Here is a 14837-nt window from a genome sequence, read left to right on the forward strand (position 1 = left end):
AAGGCCAAGTACTTATTGTTTAAAACGTAGAGGAGAAACCGTGAGGCAAAGTCTGAAAAGTAAAATACACGTAAGTGCTCTTGTGCTAGAGAGACTTCAGCAAAGACAAAGTGCCCAAAGGAAGCAGAGCAAGGCGAGGCAGCAGGGGCAGACATTTCTGCATCAAGAAGGAAGAGCTAGGAACCAACTTTCAGAGTACGAACAGGAACTGCCAGTTTACCTGTAGAACAAGACAGAGCCTAAAATTGTTAAAATAGACATAAACCAAAAACCCATTCTGAGGAGGACTTAGGGTCAGAATGCTAGAAAGAGGATTATCAAACGGGATTTCTTTTGTAAAAAGATAAACCGGTTGATATAATATGTTATACCTTTGTATATACTTCTATTTATGTTGTTTTTCTTAAATCTCAGTTGAGAAACTCCACTATTAGGAAGGAAAAAAAATGGCTGGGGAGACAGTCAGGTTGGTAAAGTGCTTCCTGTGCAAGTATGATGACCCAAGTTCAAGGCACAGAACCCATATAGAGAAACTGAGTGTGGTGGCATGAACCTGTCTCGGTGAGAGACACAGTCTCAGACAACAAGATGGATGGCCATCCTGAGAAACAGTGTCTACACACACACACACACACACACACACACACACACACACACACACACACACACAGAGAGAGAGAGAGAGAGAGAGAGAGTGTCACACATGCATACAGTAAAGAAAAAACAAGAGAACTTGGGTATTTCTAAATTAGATTTGAAAGGAAATTCAGATTGCCAGGTGTGACTGTCCTTTTAATTTACCTGGCCATCTGGTGAGTATGACTCAGTCATAAGTTAGTATTCTAGAAAGAAAGTCTGATTTTCTCAGAGTAAGGTAAGGCTTACTTACATTCAACTTCATCTGTTTGTGTATTTGTTCCCGCCCCAGCCCCTATTTTACACACTGAGAATACAGTTCTGAGCAACCCAGTGTCAGGTGTCCTTGTTTGGATAAGCTTTTCTGATGTGTAAATAATTGGTCTATCCCCAGGTTTATTAACACTTTGCATAAAGACTTGAACATCTCCTTGGATACAGACGCTCCTCTCAGCGTGGGCAAAGACTACGGAGTGTCTGCATACAGAACTGTGCTAAGAGGAAAGTAAGAGCCTTGCCCTTGTGGACATCTTCCTTCTATCAAAACTAAATTTTTCAAGTGTTATTTCTGTATTTGGGTGATGGACACAGGCATGTCGTTGCTAATTTGGGGTATCTGAAGATTTCTTTTTAATTCTTCTCTCCTTACCTCAGGTTCATCTTATTTCTACAGTGGTCAGCTGAGACTGTGGTAGTTGTAATGAACACACTGTGTAGTTAATACAGCCCACCTGGGAGGCTCACAAGGTTTATGATTGATTTCGGCTCCTGCTCTTTGGTACTTGTCATTGGTTAGAATTTCCTCTTTGGTTTCCCGTTTTATATTAGTCTACTAAATCGTAAGATTTACATGACGAAAGGTCAGGGGCTTGAAATGTACAACAGTTCATCGGTGTAGTCTTTTTTAGGGGTTAGAATTTCTTATGTGCTTAGAAGACAATAACAATTGCAGAGCCAAAGCAGAACAGGCCATAAAACAGCTCACTCCTAGAAGTGTCTGTCTTCAAAGAGGGGTGGCTTCCTTACTTTCCTCACTAGGGTTGCAATTTCTCTTCCCTGGACTTGGGCGTGTTTTCCTAAGTAATGCTGTTTATTCTAATCTAATCTCATCTTGTCACAGGTATCCTGCAGTGCACTGTGAAACTGAAGACAAAGTCTTTTCTCTCGATTTAGGTCAACTAGACTTTGGTACAACATATTTGTTCGTGATCACTAATGTAAGTAGCTTACAGCCACTTCCCTTCCTTCTGTCTGCTCGTCTGCCTGCCTATCTCCATTTATGTCTCCTTTCTTTATTCACAAACACACACACACACACACACATATACACATATACACATACACACACATACATGCATACACACACATACGCACATACACACACATACACACATACACACATACACACATACACACACATACACACACAAACATACATACACACACAAATATACATACACACACAAACATACATACATACATACACATACATGTACACACACATTCACACACACATGCACACATACACAAACACACACACTCACACATACACACACACATACACACACATACATACACACACACTCTCTCTCACACACACACACTCCACAGATTCCTAGTTATTATGTACATTCTCAACTAAAGAAAAACCAAGGTTCTTTTACTTGCACCTAATGCCCTATTGACTTAGAGCCAAAGGCATTTGAACATCAAAGACTTCTTAATCTCAAGTACTATAACTGTTGCTGATTGAAGTCATGGAAATAAATGTAGTGTTAGCAAGAGATTCAAAACTCTGGACTTGTATAGAAATGTCTAAGCTCCTGAAGGTAACCAGAGAAGTGAAATTAAAAGAAAGGAATAGCTGTAGATCATAGAATTCAGTAGTTAGATAATTCTAACCATAGAATGCTGTAGTTAGATGTAGATCATAGCATGCTGTAGTTAGCTATATAGATCATAGAATGCTGTGGTTAGATCTAAGTCATAGAATGCTGTGGTTAGATATAGATCATAGAGTACTGCAGTTAGCTATAGAGCATAGAGTGCTGTAGTTAGATCTAAACCATAGAATGCAGTAGTTAGATCTAAATCATAGAATGCTGTAGTTAGATATAGATCATAGAATGCTGCAGTTAGATCTAAACCATAGAATGCTGTAGTTAGATATAGATCATAGAATGCTGTTGTTAGCTATATAGATCATAGAATGCTGTAGTTAGCTATATAGATCATAGAATGCTGTGGTTAGATATAGATCATAAAGTACTGCAGTTAGCTATAGAGCATAGAGTGCTGTGGTTAGATCTAAACCATAGAATGCTGGCATTAGCTGAATCTGCTTATGATTACTGAGAAGTCCACTTCTTTCTCCCAATAAGATCACCAGTCAGGGTCTTCAGGCCTGGAAGGCAGAGGACATTCCAGTCAATAAACTATCCATTGCATGGCAGCTACCACAGTATGTCCTGGTTACAGCAGCAGAGGTCATGTTCTCAGTCACAGGACTTGAATTTTCTTATTCTCAGGTAAGATTTTGCAAGTCGAATTGGTAAAACCACTTAGAAGATAATGAGTACATGTACATGGACATGGACATCCTAAGACCCCCATCTCTTTGGTTCACGAGTTCCTTGCATATGACCCTGAACAGCCATCTTGATTTCCAGGATCGTGACAAGGCAAAATTTGAGTCTATGTTGTTTAGACTCTGGAGGAAAAAAAATGAGATGAAGACCAAGGATTATAGGGTTAGACTACTCATGTTCAAATATTGGCCGCATGACCTGATGTGTAACATGAGCAAGTAAATTATCCCTCTATGGCTGTTTTATTTCCTTTTCCTTACACTCTCTTTACTTTTCTTGTATTTTCAGAGAACTACAGTAAGCTCTATTAAGCTTATCTTTTAAGATTGTGGTAATAATTATATGGTACAATGAGTTAAAACATTCAATAAAGATATCCGCTTTCTTCCTGCTGTTGTATTATTGCCATCCCATGAATCAGCTCGACAACTGGACATAGTGGGGAGGTGGGGGTGGAAGTCTTTGTGGGCGATATTTCACAGATAGACTCATGGAGCGGGAAGGTGGAATAGGGAATCTGAATGTTTACAAATGTGTCCCTCCTAGGCACCATCTAGCATGAAATCTGTGCTCCAGGCGGCCTGGTTGTTGACCGTTGCAGTTGGGAATATCATTGTGCTTGTCGTGGCTCAGTTCAGTGGCCTGGCACAGGTATGGGTCTGAGAAGAGGAGCTCATGTCTACACATATCTACACATGAATGTTTCCCCTCCGACTTCCTCTTCTCCCTTCCCCCACCAGTGATGTGAGGAGTAGACCACAAACTTTGCCAGTAAATAGACATACATGTGTGGCAATACTGACCACCACGTACCTGTGGGAGGAGAGGCCAGTGAACCTAGTGTTCTGCCAAGAAAAGTGCCCCCAAGTGACGATTCCTTACTCAATTTCCCATCTCTCTACTCCTAGCTCTTTTTTTAAAAAAAAAAAAAATTAGGTTTCTCCATAATCTCTTTGATTCATTTCTCCCTGCAGTGGGCCGAGTTCGTTTTGTTTTCCTGCCTCCTCCTGGTGGTCTGCCTGATCTTCTCCGTCATGGCCTACTACTACGTTCCTCTAAAGTCAGAAGATACCCGTGAGGCAACAGATAAGCAGATTCCTGCCGTGCAGGGGAATATGATTAACCTAGAAACCAAGAATACAAGGCTCTGATGACTTGCTGATGGATACCTGACCCCTGGCTCTGATTTCAGCCACTGCTTATTTTCAAGCAACAACCATTTTCCTCAGGCCAGGTTAGGAGAAGGAGACAGCATCTATCTGAATGGATTGCCTCCAGTTCCCTACCACAGTAGAGGCAATTCTAGGACTAAGTTTTCAGATACATCTTTAAACAGGGATCCGAGACTCCGTGCCCTACAGGCCGTTGATCAACTTGGTAAACGTCAGGTGATGTCTCTCAGGCTGGCCCAGTATCTCCGAGTGCCCATGAAAAATACAAATGTGTAGAAGAGATAAGTCTCACGGGTCTGCTAAGTTTGAGGGATTCCTTTACCAGGTATTTGGAGCCTATAGCTCTACTTGTCGATGTGTTGGTTACAGAATACTGGTTTTCCAAGTTTCTTTATCAGTCGTATAACTTCGCTATTCATGAGGATGTCAAAAAACGTTACATATAGTATGACCCAATCCAGAGGCTAGCTTGTCAGCTAGGAAGTCTAACATGATTTTAATAGATGGCAGACTATAGAATGGCGTTGTATCTACACATGGAAGATACCTCTTTTCTGATTTACCACAGTGGTTTATCAACTTACCCAACCAGGCTTTTCTCAGATCCTGAAAACCACAATTAAGGACAGTAGTCAGAATCGTGGGGACACGGGGGTGCACATAAACTATTCATTCTCCTGTACTACAGGATACTAAAGAACTCTCCTGCTCCTGGCCTGGGCCGTGCTCCTCTGTGAACATCTGTCTAAGAAACTAACTATAACTTTGCAACCCAGGCTTTTCCGTGGCGCTGGGACAGCTTATCTTTTTCAGTGCATCTTATTCTGCGTATTACAGCAAGTCTTCAATAACAAAATGTTCTTCTAACCCAACTTCCTGTAATTTTTTTCTATTTAGCTCCTTTGTTATGCATCTTTACTTTTCCTGTAATTTTTGTTTACATTTCTCCCTTTGGGCTTAGCAGTTTCTTGTTTATTGAAAAGGGATAATACTAACATCCTAGGTCTGAAGCGCTAAACTGTGCTAGTCATCAAATGGACAAGGACCTGCATGAGAAACTTATTAAAAATCTGTGGCGAGGTGGGACAGGTGCAGGTTTTGTTTGTGCGTGTGAACAAAAGGAGTTGAGAGGCATTGTCTCACGTGTAATAACGTGGGTCAGGGGACGAGTTTGGGATGTCAGGACTGTGTCATGTATTCCTAGGAGAAAACGTTCCCTGCCCCTATATGAAAGACCTCTCATTTCTGTTCCTTTTACTACACTGTTCCCTTCAACGGCCATGTTGAATTGCACATTATTAGTAATGTAATATATTCTTAAGCGAATCTGCTCCAGTTCGTCAAGCTTTAAATACTTCAGTATTTAAGTACCGAGATTTCAGAAAGCATAAAAGAGGTCACAATACCATCTACTTTCCTCAGATGACTTAATGAGAACCTGTCCAGACTCCTTTAGAAGGTGTTCACTTTCCAGAAGCTTTAACTCAAACTCTTTGATGAATTTTGTTTTAAAAGATGTTAACACTGATCTGTGAATAAAATTTTTTACATACAGGTAAATTTAGAGAATGGATATACTATTATTCTCTTTTAAATATTATATCTCTGTGTTAAACTTCCTGAGATGTCCCTGAATGATCTTAACATGTAGTAGTTTTTTCAGAACCTGGTTTCAGAAGAACCTTTGTGCTGGCTAGGGGCTCACCTATAAAGTTTCCTGCTATTTAGCTATGAACATAGCTCAGGGTAGAACAATTGTTTAGTGTGCACAACAAGGTCCTGGATGCAGTATCCAGAACGGCAATTGAACAGGCAAACCAAAGCCCTCCTTATTGCACTGGTTCTGTCCATCACAAAGTGGGTAAGCATAGCTTCCTCTTCCAGGTATTTGAGTGTTTGAGAGAGTACCCTTTCAGTATGAATTCCACTCAGGATCACCAAGTGAAACATTCTCAGTTCTTGCACCAGCTCCTTACAAGGTACGGGTCTGTCTTTTCACCATGAGAGCTGACATCTGATACGTGGCAATTAAGATTAAGCTGTAGAATGCCTAGAACCAAATAGAACATCCTCGAAGTCATCTGATTTCAAGGTTAGCACTGCCCTCTAAACAAAGCATTTTTATTCAACCAGGTAAGGTAATATTTGATGTTCTACTATTATCCCTATCGAAGATTACTATGAAGTTTTTAAAAGAATGTTATCATTCATACTTTGAGTTCTACCATGTGCCATTCATCGAATCAACTAAGGGAGAAACAAAAAAAAAATTAACAATCCATTGTATCTGTGCTCAGAGTTGCCTTTCTGATCTTGACTGACAACTGGTGAGATCTTGGTGAGTACATCCTTTGGTGATGAGACAGATAAACAGCACTGTAAGAGCAGAGACAAGAGAGAGAAGACTCACTCGTACAGAGAAATCTAGGGATCAAATCCTATGGGGCCTTGAGACCATGGGGGCTGGGGACATAACTCAGTGGGTGAACTGCTTGTTGCACAAGCACAAGGACCTGAGTTTGGATTCCCCATATCTACATAAAAGCTGGAGATGCCGATGCCTCTCTGTAATACCCATGGTAGAGGTGAGACGGCAGACTCCAGAGGCTCACTGGCCAGTCAGTCTAGCCAAAACAGAGAAGTCCGGGTTCAGTGAGAGACGCTGTCTCAAAATAAAGGTAACAAGCAGTAGACAAAGACACTCCATGCCTTCTATGTGTGTGAGCCCATGTGCACATGCATATTCATACTCCTTTATTGTTGTATTATCATTTGCATGTGTGTTGTGTACATATGCAGCTGTGCTTGCTGGTATGTGTGAGTCATGTGTGTTGTTTGCTGGTGTGTTTGTGTGTACTTGCTGGTGTGTATGCCTGTGTGTGTATGTTTGTATGTGCTTGTGTGTGTGTGTGTGTGTGTGTGTGTGTGTGTGTGTGTACAAACATGCATGTGCAGAGGCCAGAAGAGGACGTTGGGTGTCCTCTTCCATCACTTTCTACCTATTCTCCTGTGTCAGGGTCTCTCACTAAACCCAGAGCTAGGCCTTTGGCCAGTAAACTGCAGCAAACCTCCTGTATCTATCCACAATCCCCCAAACACACACACATACAGCGTCAATCAGGGTCAGAGGCATATATAACTGTGGTTGGCTTTTTAACATGTGTTCTGGGGATTTGAACTCAGATCCTCTTGCTTGCTCACCAAACATGTTTAACCACTGAGACATCTCCCAAGCCCTAAATTTCCTACTGAATAAAGTACACCAAAACACTAAAGCCTCCAAAGCAGAGCACTCGAAATTTACCACTCAAGAGCAACTTAGTAGACCACCAAGAGTTACGAAACTCTATCTTTAAAAATATTCACGAACCAACAACAGTGGCAAAAAGTGTGCAAGCAGAGACTGTCAGGCCAGACGGTGAGTGGCGAATTGTTCCACCTCAAATGTTGGTCCCAACTGCTTCACAGAGAACTCTGTTGAGGGTGACTGAGGCTTTGTACAAACTCAGCAGAATAAAACAAATAACAAAACGTCCCACGGAGGACAGGGAAGTACAGCGTCCTGGTTATGCTCAACTTTCTATTTTTAACTTCTCTACATCCTCCACTCAGCCACAGTCACTACTTACCACTTCCCCGAAATAATATGCAACACTTGCTATAAGCCTCACTGTCTTTATTTTTTTATTGAACATTTTATTATTTACATTTCAAACGTTAAGCTCTTTCCTGGTTTACACTCCGGAACCCCACCCATACCATCTCCTGCTCCTATGAGGGTGGTCCCTCACCCACACACCGGCTCCTTCTCACATCGCCAACATGGCATTTCCCTACACTGGGGCATTGAGCCTTCATAGGATGAAGGGCCTCTTCTCCCATTGATGATCGACAAGGCCATCCTCTGCTATATATGTGCCTGGAGCCATGGGTCTCTCCATGTGTACTCTTTGGTTGGTAGTTTAATCCCTGGGAGCTCTGAGGTGTCTGGTTGGTTGATAATGTTGTTCTTCCTATGGGGTTGCAAACCAATTTCGGCTCCTTCAGTCCTTTCTCGAACTCCCCCATTGGGGGCCCCATGCTCAGTTCAATGGTTGGCTGCAAGCATTTGCCTCTGTATTTATCATGCTCTGGCAGAGCCTCTCAGGAGACTCCTGTCAGCAAGCACTTCTTGGCACCCTCAACAATGTCTGGGTTTGACGACTGTATATGGGAAGGATCCCCAAGTGAGGCAATCTCTAGATGGCCTTTCCTTCAATCTCTGCTCCACACTTTATCTCTCTATTTCCTCCAGTAAGTATTTTGTTCCCTCTTCTAGGAGTAACTGAAACATCCACACTTTAGTCTTCCTTCTTTTTGAGCTTCATATGGTCTGTGAATTGAATCTTGGGTATTCTGAGCTTTTGAGCTAATATCCACTTATCAGTGAGTGCATACCATATGTATTCTTTTGTGACTGGATTACCTCACTCAGGATGATATTTTCTAGTTCCATTGATTTGCCTATGAATTTCATAAAGTCATTTTTTAATAGCTGAGTAGTACTCCATTGTGCAAATGTACAATATTTTCTGTATCCATTCCTCTGTTGAAGGGCATCTGGGTTCTTTCCAGCTTCTGGCTATTATAAATAAGGCTGCTATGAACATAGTGCAACAAGTGTCCTTGTTATATGTTGGAGCATCTTTTGGGTATATGCTCAGTAGTGATATAGCTGGGTCCTCAGGTAGTTCTATGTCCAATTATCTGAGGCATCCAGATTGATTTCTAGAGTGGTTGTACCAGCAACAATCGAAGAGTGTTCCTTTTTCTCCACATCCTCGCCATCATCTGCTGTCACCTGAGTTTTGGTCTTGGCCATTCTGACTGGTATGAGGTGGAATCTCAGGGTTGGTTGTTTTGATTTCCATTTCCCTGATGACTAAGGATGTTAAACATTTCTTTAGGTGCTTCTCAGGCATTTGATATTCCTCAGTTGAGAACTCTTTGTTTAGCTGTGTACCACATTTTTAGTAGGGTTATTTTGTTCTCTGGAGTATAACTTGAGTTCTTTTTATATATTGGGTATTAGTCCTCTATCAGATGTAGGATTGGTAAAGATCTTTTCCTAATCTGTTGGTTGCTGTTTTGTCTTATTGACAGAGTGCTTTACCTTATAGAAGTTTTGCAATTTTATGAGGTTCCAATTATCAATTGTTGATCTTAGAGCATAAGCCATGGGTGTTTTGTTCAGGAAAATTTCCCCTGTGCCCATGTATTCGAGGCTCTTCCCCACTTTCTCTCCTATTAATTTCAGGATATCTGGTTTTATGTGGAGGTCATTGATCCACTTGGACTTGAGCTTTGTACAAGGAGATAAAAATGGATCTGTTCAAGGAGATAAAAATGGATCAATTGTCATCCTTCTACATGCTGACCTCCAGTTGAACCAGCACCATTTGTTGAAAATTCTGCCTTTTTCCCACTGTTTGGTTTTTAGCTCCTTTGTAAAGCTAAAGTGACCATAGGTGTGTGGGTTCATTTCTGGGTCTTCAATTCTATTCCATTGGTCTACCTGCCTGTCTCATATCAATACCATACAATTTTCATCACTATTGCTCAGTAATACTGCTTGAGGACAGGGATGGGGATCCCCCCCAGCACTTCTTTTATTGTTGAGAAAAGTTTTTGCTATCCAGGGTTTTTTTTTGGGGGGGGTATTCTAAATGAATTTTCAAATTGCTCTTTCTAACTCTATGAAGAATCCAGTTAGAATGTTGATGGAGATTGCATTGAATCTGTAGATTGCTTTTGGCAAAATGGCCATTTCTACTATGTTAATCCTGCCAATCCATGAGCATGAGAGATCTTTTCATCTTCTGAGAACTGAGAACTTTTTGAGATTTCTTTCATCAGAGACTTGACATTCTTGTCATATAGATCTTTCACTTGCTTGGTTAGAGTCACTCTGAAAGAACCTCGCTCAAGTCTCAGGATGGCGCGCCCCAGGAAACACGAGAGACCGATCTTTTTGTAAAAGCAAGAGGCTGTTTAATAATAATGGAGCTCCGGGCCGACACATATCTCACGCAGGAGACAGAGGAGTCGACCCAAAAGTCAGGGGTTTATATAGGGAAGGCTAGGGGGTTTGGCGCAGTTACACACAATTGGCTAATTTCTGGCACGGCTATAAGTGATTGGCTCATTTAAACATGGCAGTGAGATTACAGCGTAGAAGGAGAGTACGTGTTGACTGGAGCGTACAGGATTTTAGAAGCTAGGCATGTATCAGGGTTTGAAGGACATTTGGTTAAGGTGTGACTCTGAGTAAGCTGGGGGAGGTGCCCTTCTGCCAGATGGTTTGGGTCAGTCCTGATAACTCGCTGGTTCCTGAATTCCTTTTCTTTATCTTTATGGTCTGTTAGTCCTAGCGGCAAGGCGGGGCTGCCTGGACTTGCTTTTCACAGTGTTTAGCACTGAGTCTGTGAATTTTGAAACTTATTCTTTTAATTTTATATTTTTAAACTTTAAATCTGTATAATTTTCCTTTCAACACCAAGGTATTTTATATTATTTGTGACTATTGTGAAAGGCGTCGTTTCCCTAATTTTTTCTCAGCCTGTTTATCCTTTGAGTAGAAGAGGGCTACTGGTTTGTTTGAGTTAATTTTATACGCTGCCACTTTGCTGAAGTTGTTCATCAGGTTTAGGAGTTCTCTGGTAGAAATTTTGGGGTCACTTAAGTATACTATCATATCATTTGCAAATAGTGATATTTTGAGTTCTTCCTATCCAATTTGTATCCCTTTGACCTCCTTTTGTTGTCTAATTGCTCTGGCTGGGACTTCAAGTACTATATTGAATAGGTAGGGAGAGAATGGGCATACTTGTTGTGCCCTGAAGTTATCTGTATTTTGATGCTAATTCCACTGCCCCAAAGACAGTTGCCTAGTCACTACTCAGGAATCAGGTGACTTCACCAGAACCTTCTCCCCATTGAATTTGTAAAGTACAGGTGAGGGGCAGGTACAGGATAGAAGGAGGCTTGTCATTGGAGGAGAAGGAAGGATGGGCAGGAGAGAAGTTTGAAGGAAGAGGAGGAGACTAGAACAGAAAGGAAGAGACAGGAGAGAGAGAGAGGGAGAAGCCGTGCAGGAGGATGGAGGCTGATGTAAAGATCTTGCTCTGTGTATTTACAGGTTGTTATTAATGTTCTCAAGGGATGGATGGTACCGGGCTTTGTATGTTTAAGTGAGCAATTATATCTTACCAAATGGGTCAAAGATTATTGTGTTGTGTATTTTATGTGATGGTTTGAGTGTAGGAAAGTGAAGCGGCAGGAGACACTGGCCCGCCGTAGAGTTGGGATGTGTTTCTGACAAGATATCTAGGAGATATTTTGGGGCACTGCGGTGCTGGACCTAGCGAGGTAAAAGACTACAATACTTTTTTTTTATTTTTTCTATTTTTACAACAACACAGACTTGTCTAATCCCTGATTTTGGTGGAATTGATTCAAGTTTCGCTCCATTTATTTTGATGTTGACTACTGGTTTGCTGTATACTGCTTTTGCTATGTTTAGGTATGGGCCTTGGATTCCTGATCTTTCCAAGAGTTTTACCATGAAGGGGTATTGAATTTTGTAAAATGCTTTCTCAGCATCTAATGAGATGATCACATGGTTTTTATCTTTGAGTTTGTTTATGTAGTGGACTATGTTGATGGATTTCCATATATTGAACCATCCCTGCATCCCTGAAATGAAGCCTACTTGATCATGATAGATGATCATTTTGATGTGTTCGTGGATTCAGTTTGTGAGAATTTTATTCAGTATTTTTGCATTGATATTTGTAAGGGAACTTGGTCTGAAGTACTCTTTCTTTGTTGGGTCTTGGCGTAGTTTAGGTATGAGCTTAATTGTGATTTCATAGAAGGAATTGAGTAGTGTTCTTTTTGTTTCTATTTTGTGGGATAGTTTGAAGAGTATTGGTATTAGGCCTTCTTTGAAGGTCTGATACAATTCTGTCCTAAACCCATCTGAGAGCCTTTTCTTTGGTTAGGAGACTTTTCATGACTGCTTCTATTTCTTTAGGGATTATGGGATTGTTTTATCTGATCCTGATTTAACTTTGGTACTTGGTTGGTATCTGTCTAGAAAATTGTCCATTTCATCCAGACTTCCCAGTTTTGTTGAGTATAGGCTTTTGTAGTAGGATCTGATGATTTTTTTTAATTTCCTCAGTTTCTGTTCTGTTTCTTTTTTTATTTCTGATTTTGTTAATTTGGATACTGTCTCTGTGCCCTCTAGTTAGTCTGGCTAAGTGTTTGTCTATCTTATAGATTTTCTCAAAGAACCAGCTTCTGGTTTTGTTGATTCTTTGTATAGTTCTTTTGGTTTCCACTTGGTTGATTTCAGCCCTGTGTTTGATTTTTCCTGTGATATGCTCCTCTTGAGTATATTTGTTTCTTTTTGTTCTAGACCCTTTAGGTGTTCTGTCAAGCTGCTAGTATATGCTCACTTCAGTTTCTTTTTGGAGGTAGTCAGAGATGAGTTTTCCTCTCATCACTGCTTTCATTCTGTCCCATAAGTTTGGATATGTTGTGCCTTCATTTTCATTAAGTTATAAAAAGTCTTTAATTTCTTTATTTCTTTTATAACCAAGTTATCATTGAGTCAAATATTGTTTAGCTTCCATGTGTATGGGGCCTTTCTGTTGTTTTTGTTGTTATTGAAGACCAGCCTTAGTCTGTGGTGATCTGATAGGATGGGATTATTTCAATCTTCTTGTATCTGTTGAGGCCTGCTTTGTGACCTATTATATGGTCAGTTTTGGAGAAGGTATATTCTTTTGCTTTAGGATGAAATGTCCTATAAATATCTGTTAAATCCATTTGGTTCATAGCTTTTGTTGGTTTCACTGTGTCTCTGTTTAGTTTTTGTTTCTATAATCTGTCCTTTGATGAGAGTTGGTATTAACATTTCCCTCTATTATTGTGTGAAATGCAATGTGTGCTTTGAGCTTTAGTAAAGTTTCTTTTGTGAATGTGGGTGCCCTTGCATTTGAAGCATAGATATTCAGAATTGAAAATTTACCTTGGTAGATTTTTTCCATTGGGGAGTATGAATTGTCTTTCCTTATCTTTTTTGATTACTTTTTGTTGAAAGTCGATTTTATTCGATATTAGAATGGCTACTCCAGCTTGTTTGTTGGGACTATTTTCTTGGAAAATTATTTTCCAGCCTTTTATCCTAAGGTAGTGCCTGTCTTTGTCACTGAAGTGTATTTCCTGTATGCAGCAAAATGCTGGGACCTCTTTACGCATCCAGTCTATTAGTCTATGTCTTTTATTGGTGAATTGAGTCCACTGGTGTTAAGAGATATTGAGAAAAGTGATTGTTGCTTCCTGTTATTTTTGTTGTTAGAGGTGGAATTATGTTTGTGTGGGTATCTTCTTTTGGGTTTCTTGAAAGACTATTTTCTTGCTTTTTCTAGAGTGAAGTTTTCCTCCTTGCATTGGAGTTTTCCATCTATTATCCTTTGTAGGGCTGGATTTGTGAAAAGATATTGTGTACATTTGGTTTTGTCATGTAATATCTTGGTTTGTCCATCTATATAATTGAGAGTCTTGCTGGGTATAGTAACCTGGGCTGGCATCTGTATTCTCTTCCGGTCTGTATGACATCTGTCCAGGATCTTCTGGCTTTTAGAATCTCTGGTGAAATGTCTGGTGTAATTCTGATAGGTCTGCTTTATATGTTACTTGTCCTTTTCCCCTTACTGCTTTTAATATTCTTTCTTTGTTTAGTGCATTTGGTGTTTTGATGATTATGTGACAAAAGTAGTTTCTTTTTGGGTCCAATCTATTTGGAGTTCTATAGGCTTCTTATATGTTCATGGGCATCTCTTCTTTAAGTTAGGAAAGTTTTCTTCTATAATTTTGTTGAAGATATTTACTGGCCCTTTAAGTTGGGAATCTTCACTCTTTTCTATACCTTATGTTTGGTCTTCTCACTTTGTCCTGGATTTCCTGGATATTTGGGATTAGGGTTTTTTGCACTTTGCATTTCGTTTGACTGCTGTGTCATTGTTTTCTATAGTATCTTCTGCCTGAGATTCTCTCTTCTATCTCTTGTATTCTGTTGGTGAAACTTGCACCTATGACTCCTTATCTCTTTCCTAGGTTTTCTATCTCCATGGTTGTCTCCCTTTGTGGTTTCTTTATTCCTTCTATTTCCAAATTTAGATCCTGCATGGTTTTGTTCAATTCCTTCACCTGTTTGGTTGTGTTTTCCTGTAATTCTTTAAGAGATTTTTGTGTTTCATTTTTAAAGGCTTCTACCTGTTTACCTGTGTTGTCCTGTATTTCTTTAAGGGAGTTATTTATGTCCTTCCAAATGTCCTCTATCACCATCATGTGATATGATTTTAAATCTAAATCTTGCTTTTCCAGTGTGTTG

The 14837-nt window shown here is 40.2% G+C and overlaps 1 protein-coding gene across 2 annotated transcripts in view; it reads left to right on the forward strand.

Moving 5' to 3' along the window:
- Positions 1–5956, forward strand: part of Slc15a2 (solute carrier family 15 member 2) — a 29045-nt gene extending 23089 nt beyond the window's left edge. For both annotated transcript variants that reach the window (NM_031672.2, XM_063270759.1), the window contains 5 exons: positions 1031–1141; positions 1757–1853; positions 3018–3164; positions 3771–3875; positions 4199–5956. In NM_031672.2, coding sequence (NP_113860.2) covers positions 1031–1141; positions 1757–1853; positions 3018–3164; positions 3771–3875; positions 4199–4375 — 637 coding nt within the window. In that variant the 3' untranslated portion in view covers positions 4376–5956. The remainder of the gene's footprint in view (positions 1–1030; positions 1142–1756; positions 1854–3017; positions 3165–3770; positions 3876–4198) is intronic.
- The last annotated feature ends 8881 nt before the right edge of the window (positions 5957–14837 follow it).

The sequence above is a fragment of the Rattus norvegicus genome, chromosome 11 (assembly GCF_036323735.1).
Source record: "Rattus norvegicus strain BN/NHsdMcwi chromosome 11, GRCr8, whole genome shotgun sequence".
Taxonomy (NCBI): domain Eukaryota; kingdom Metazoa; phylum Chordata; class Mammalia; order Rodentia; family Muridae; genus Rattus; species Rattus norvegicus.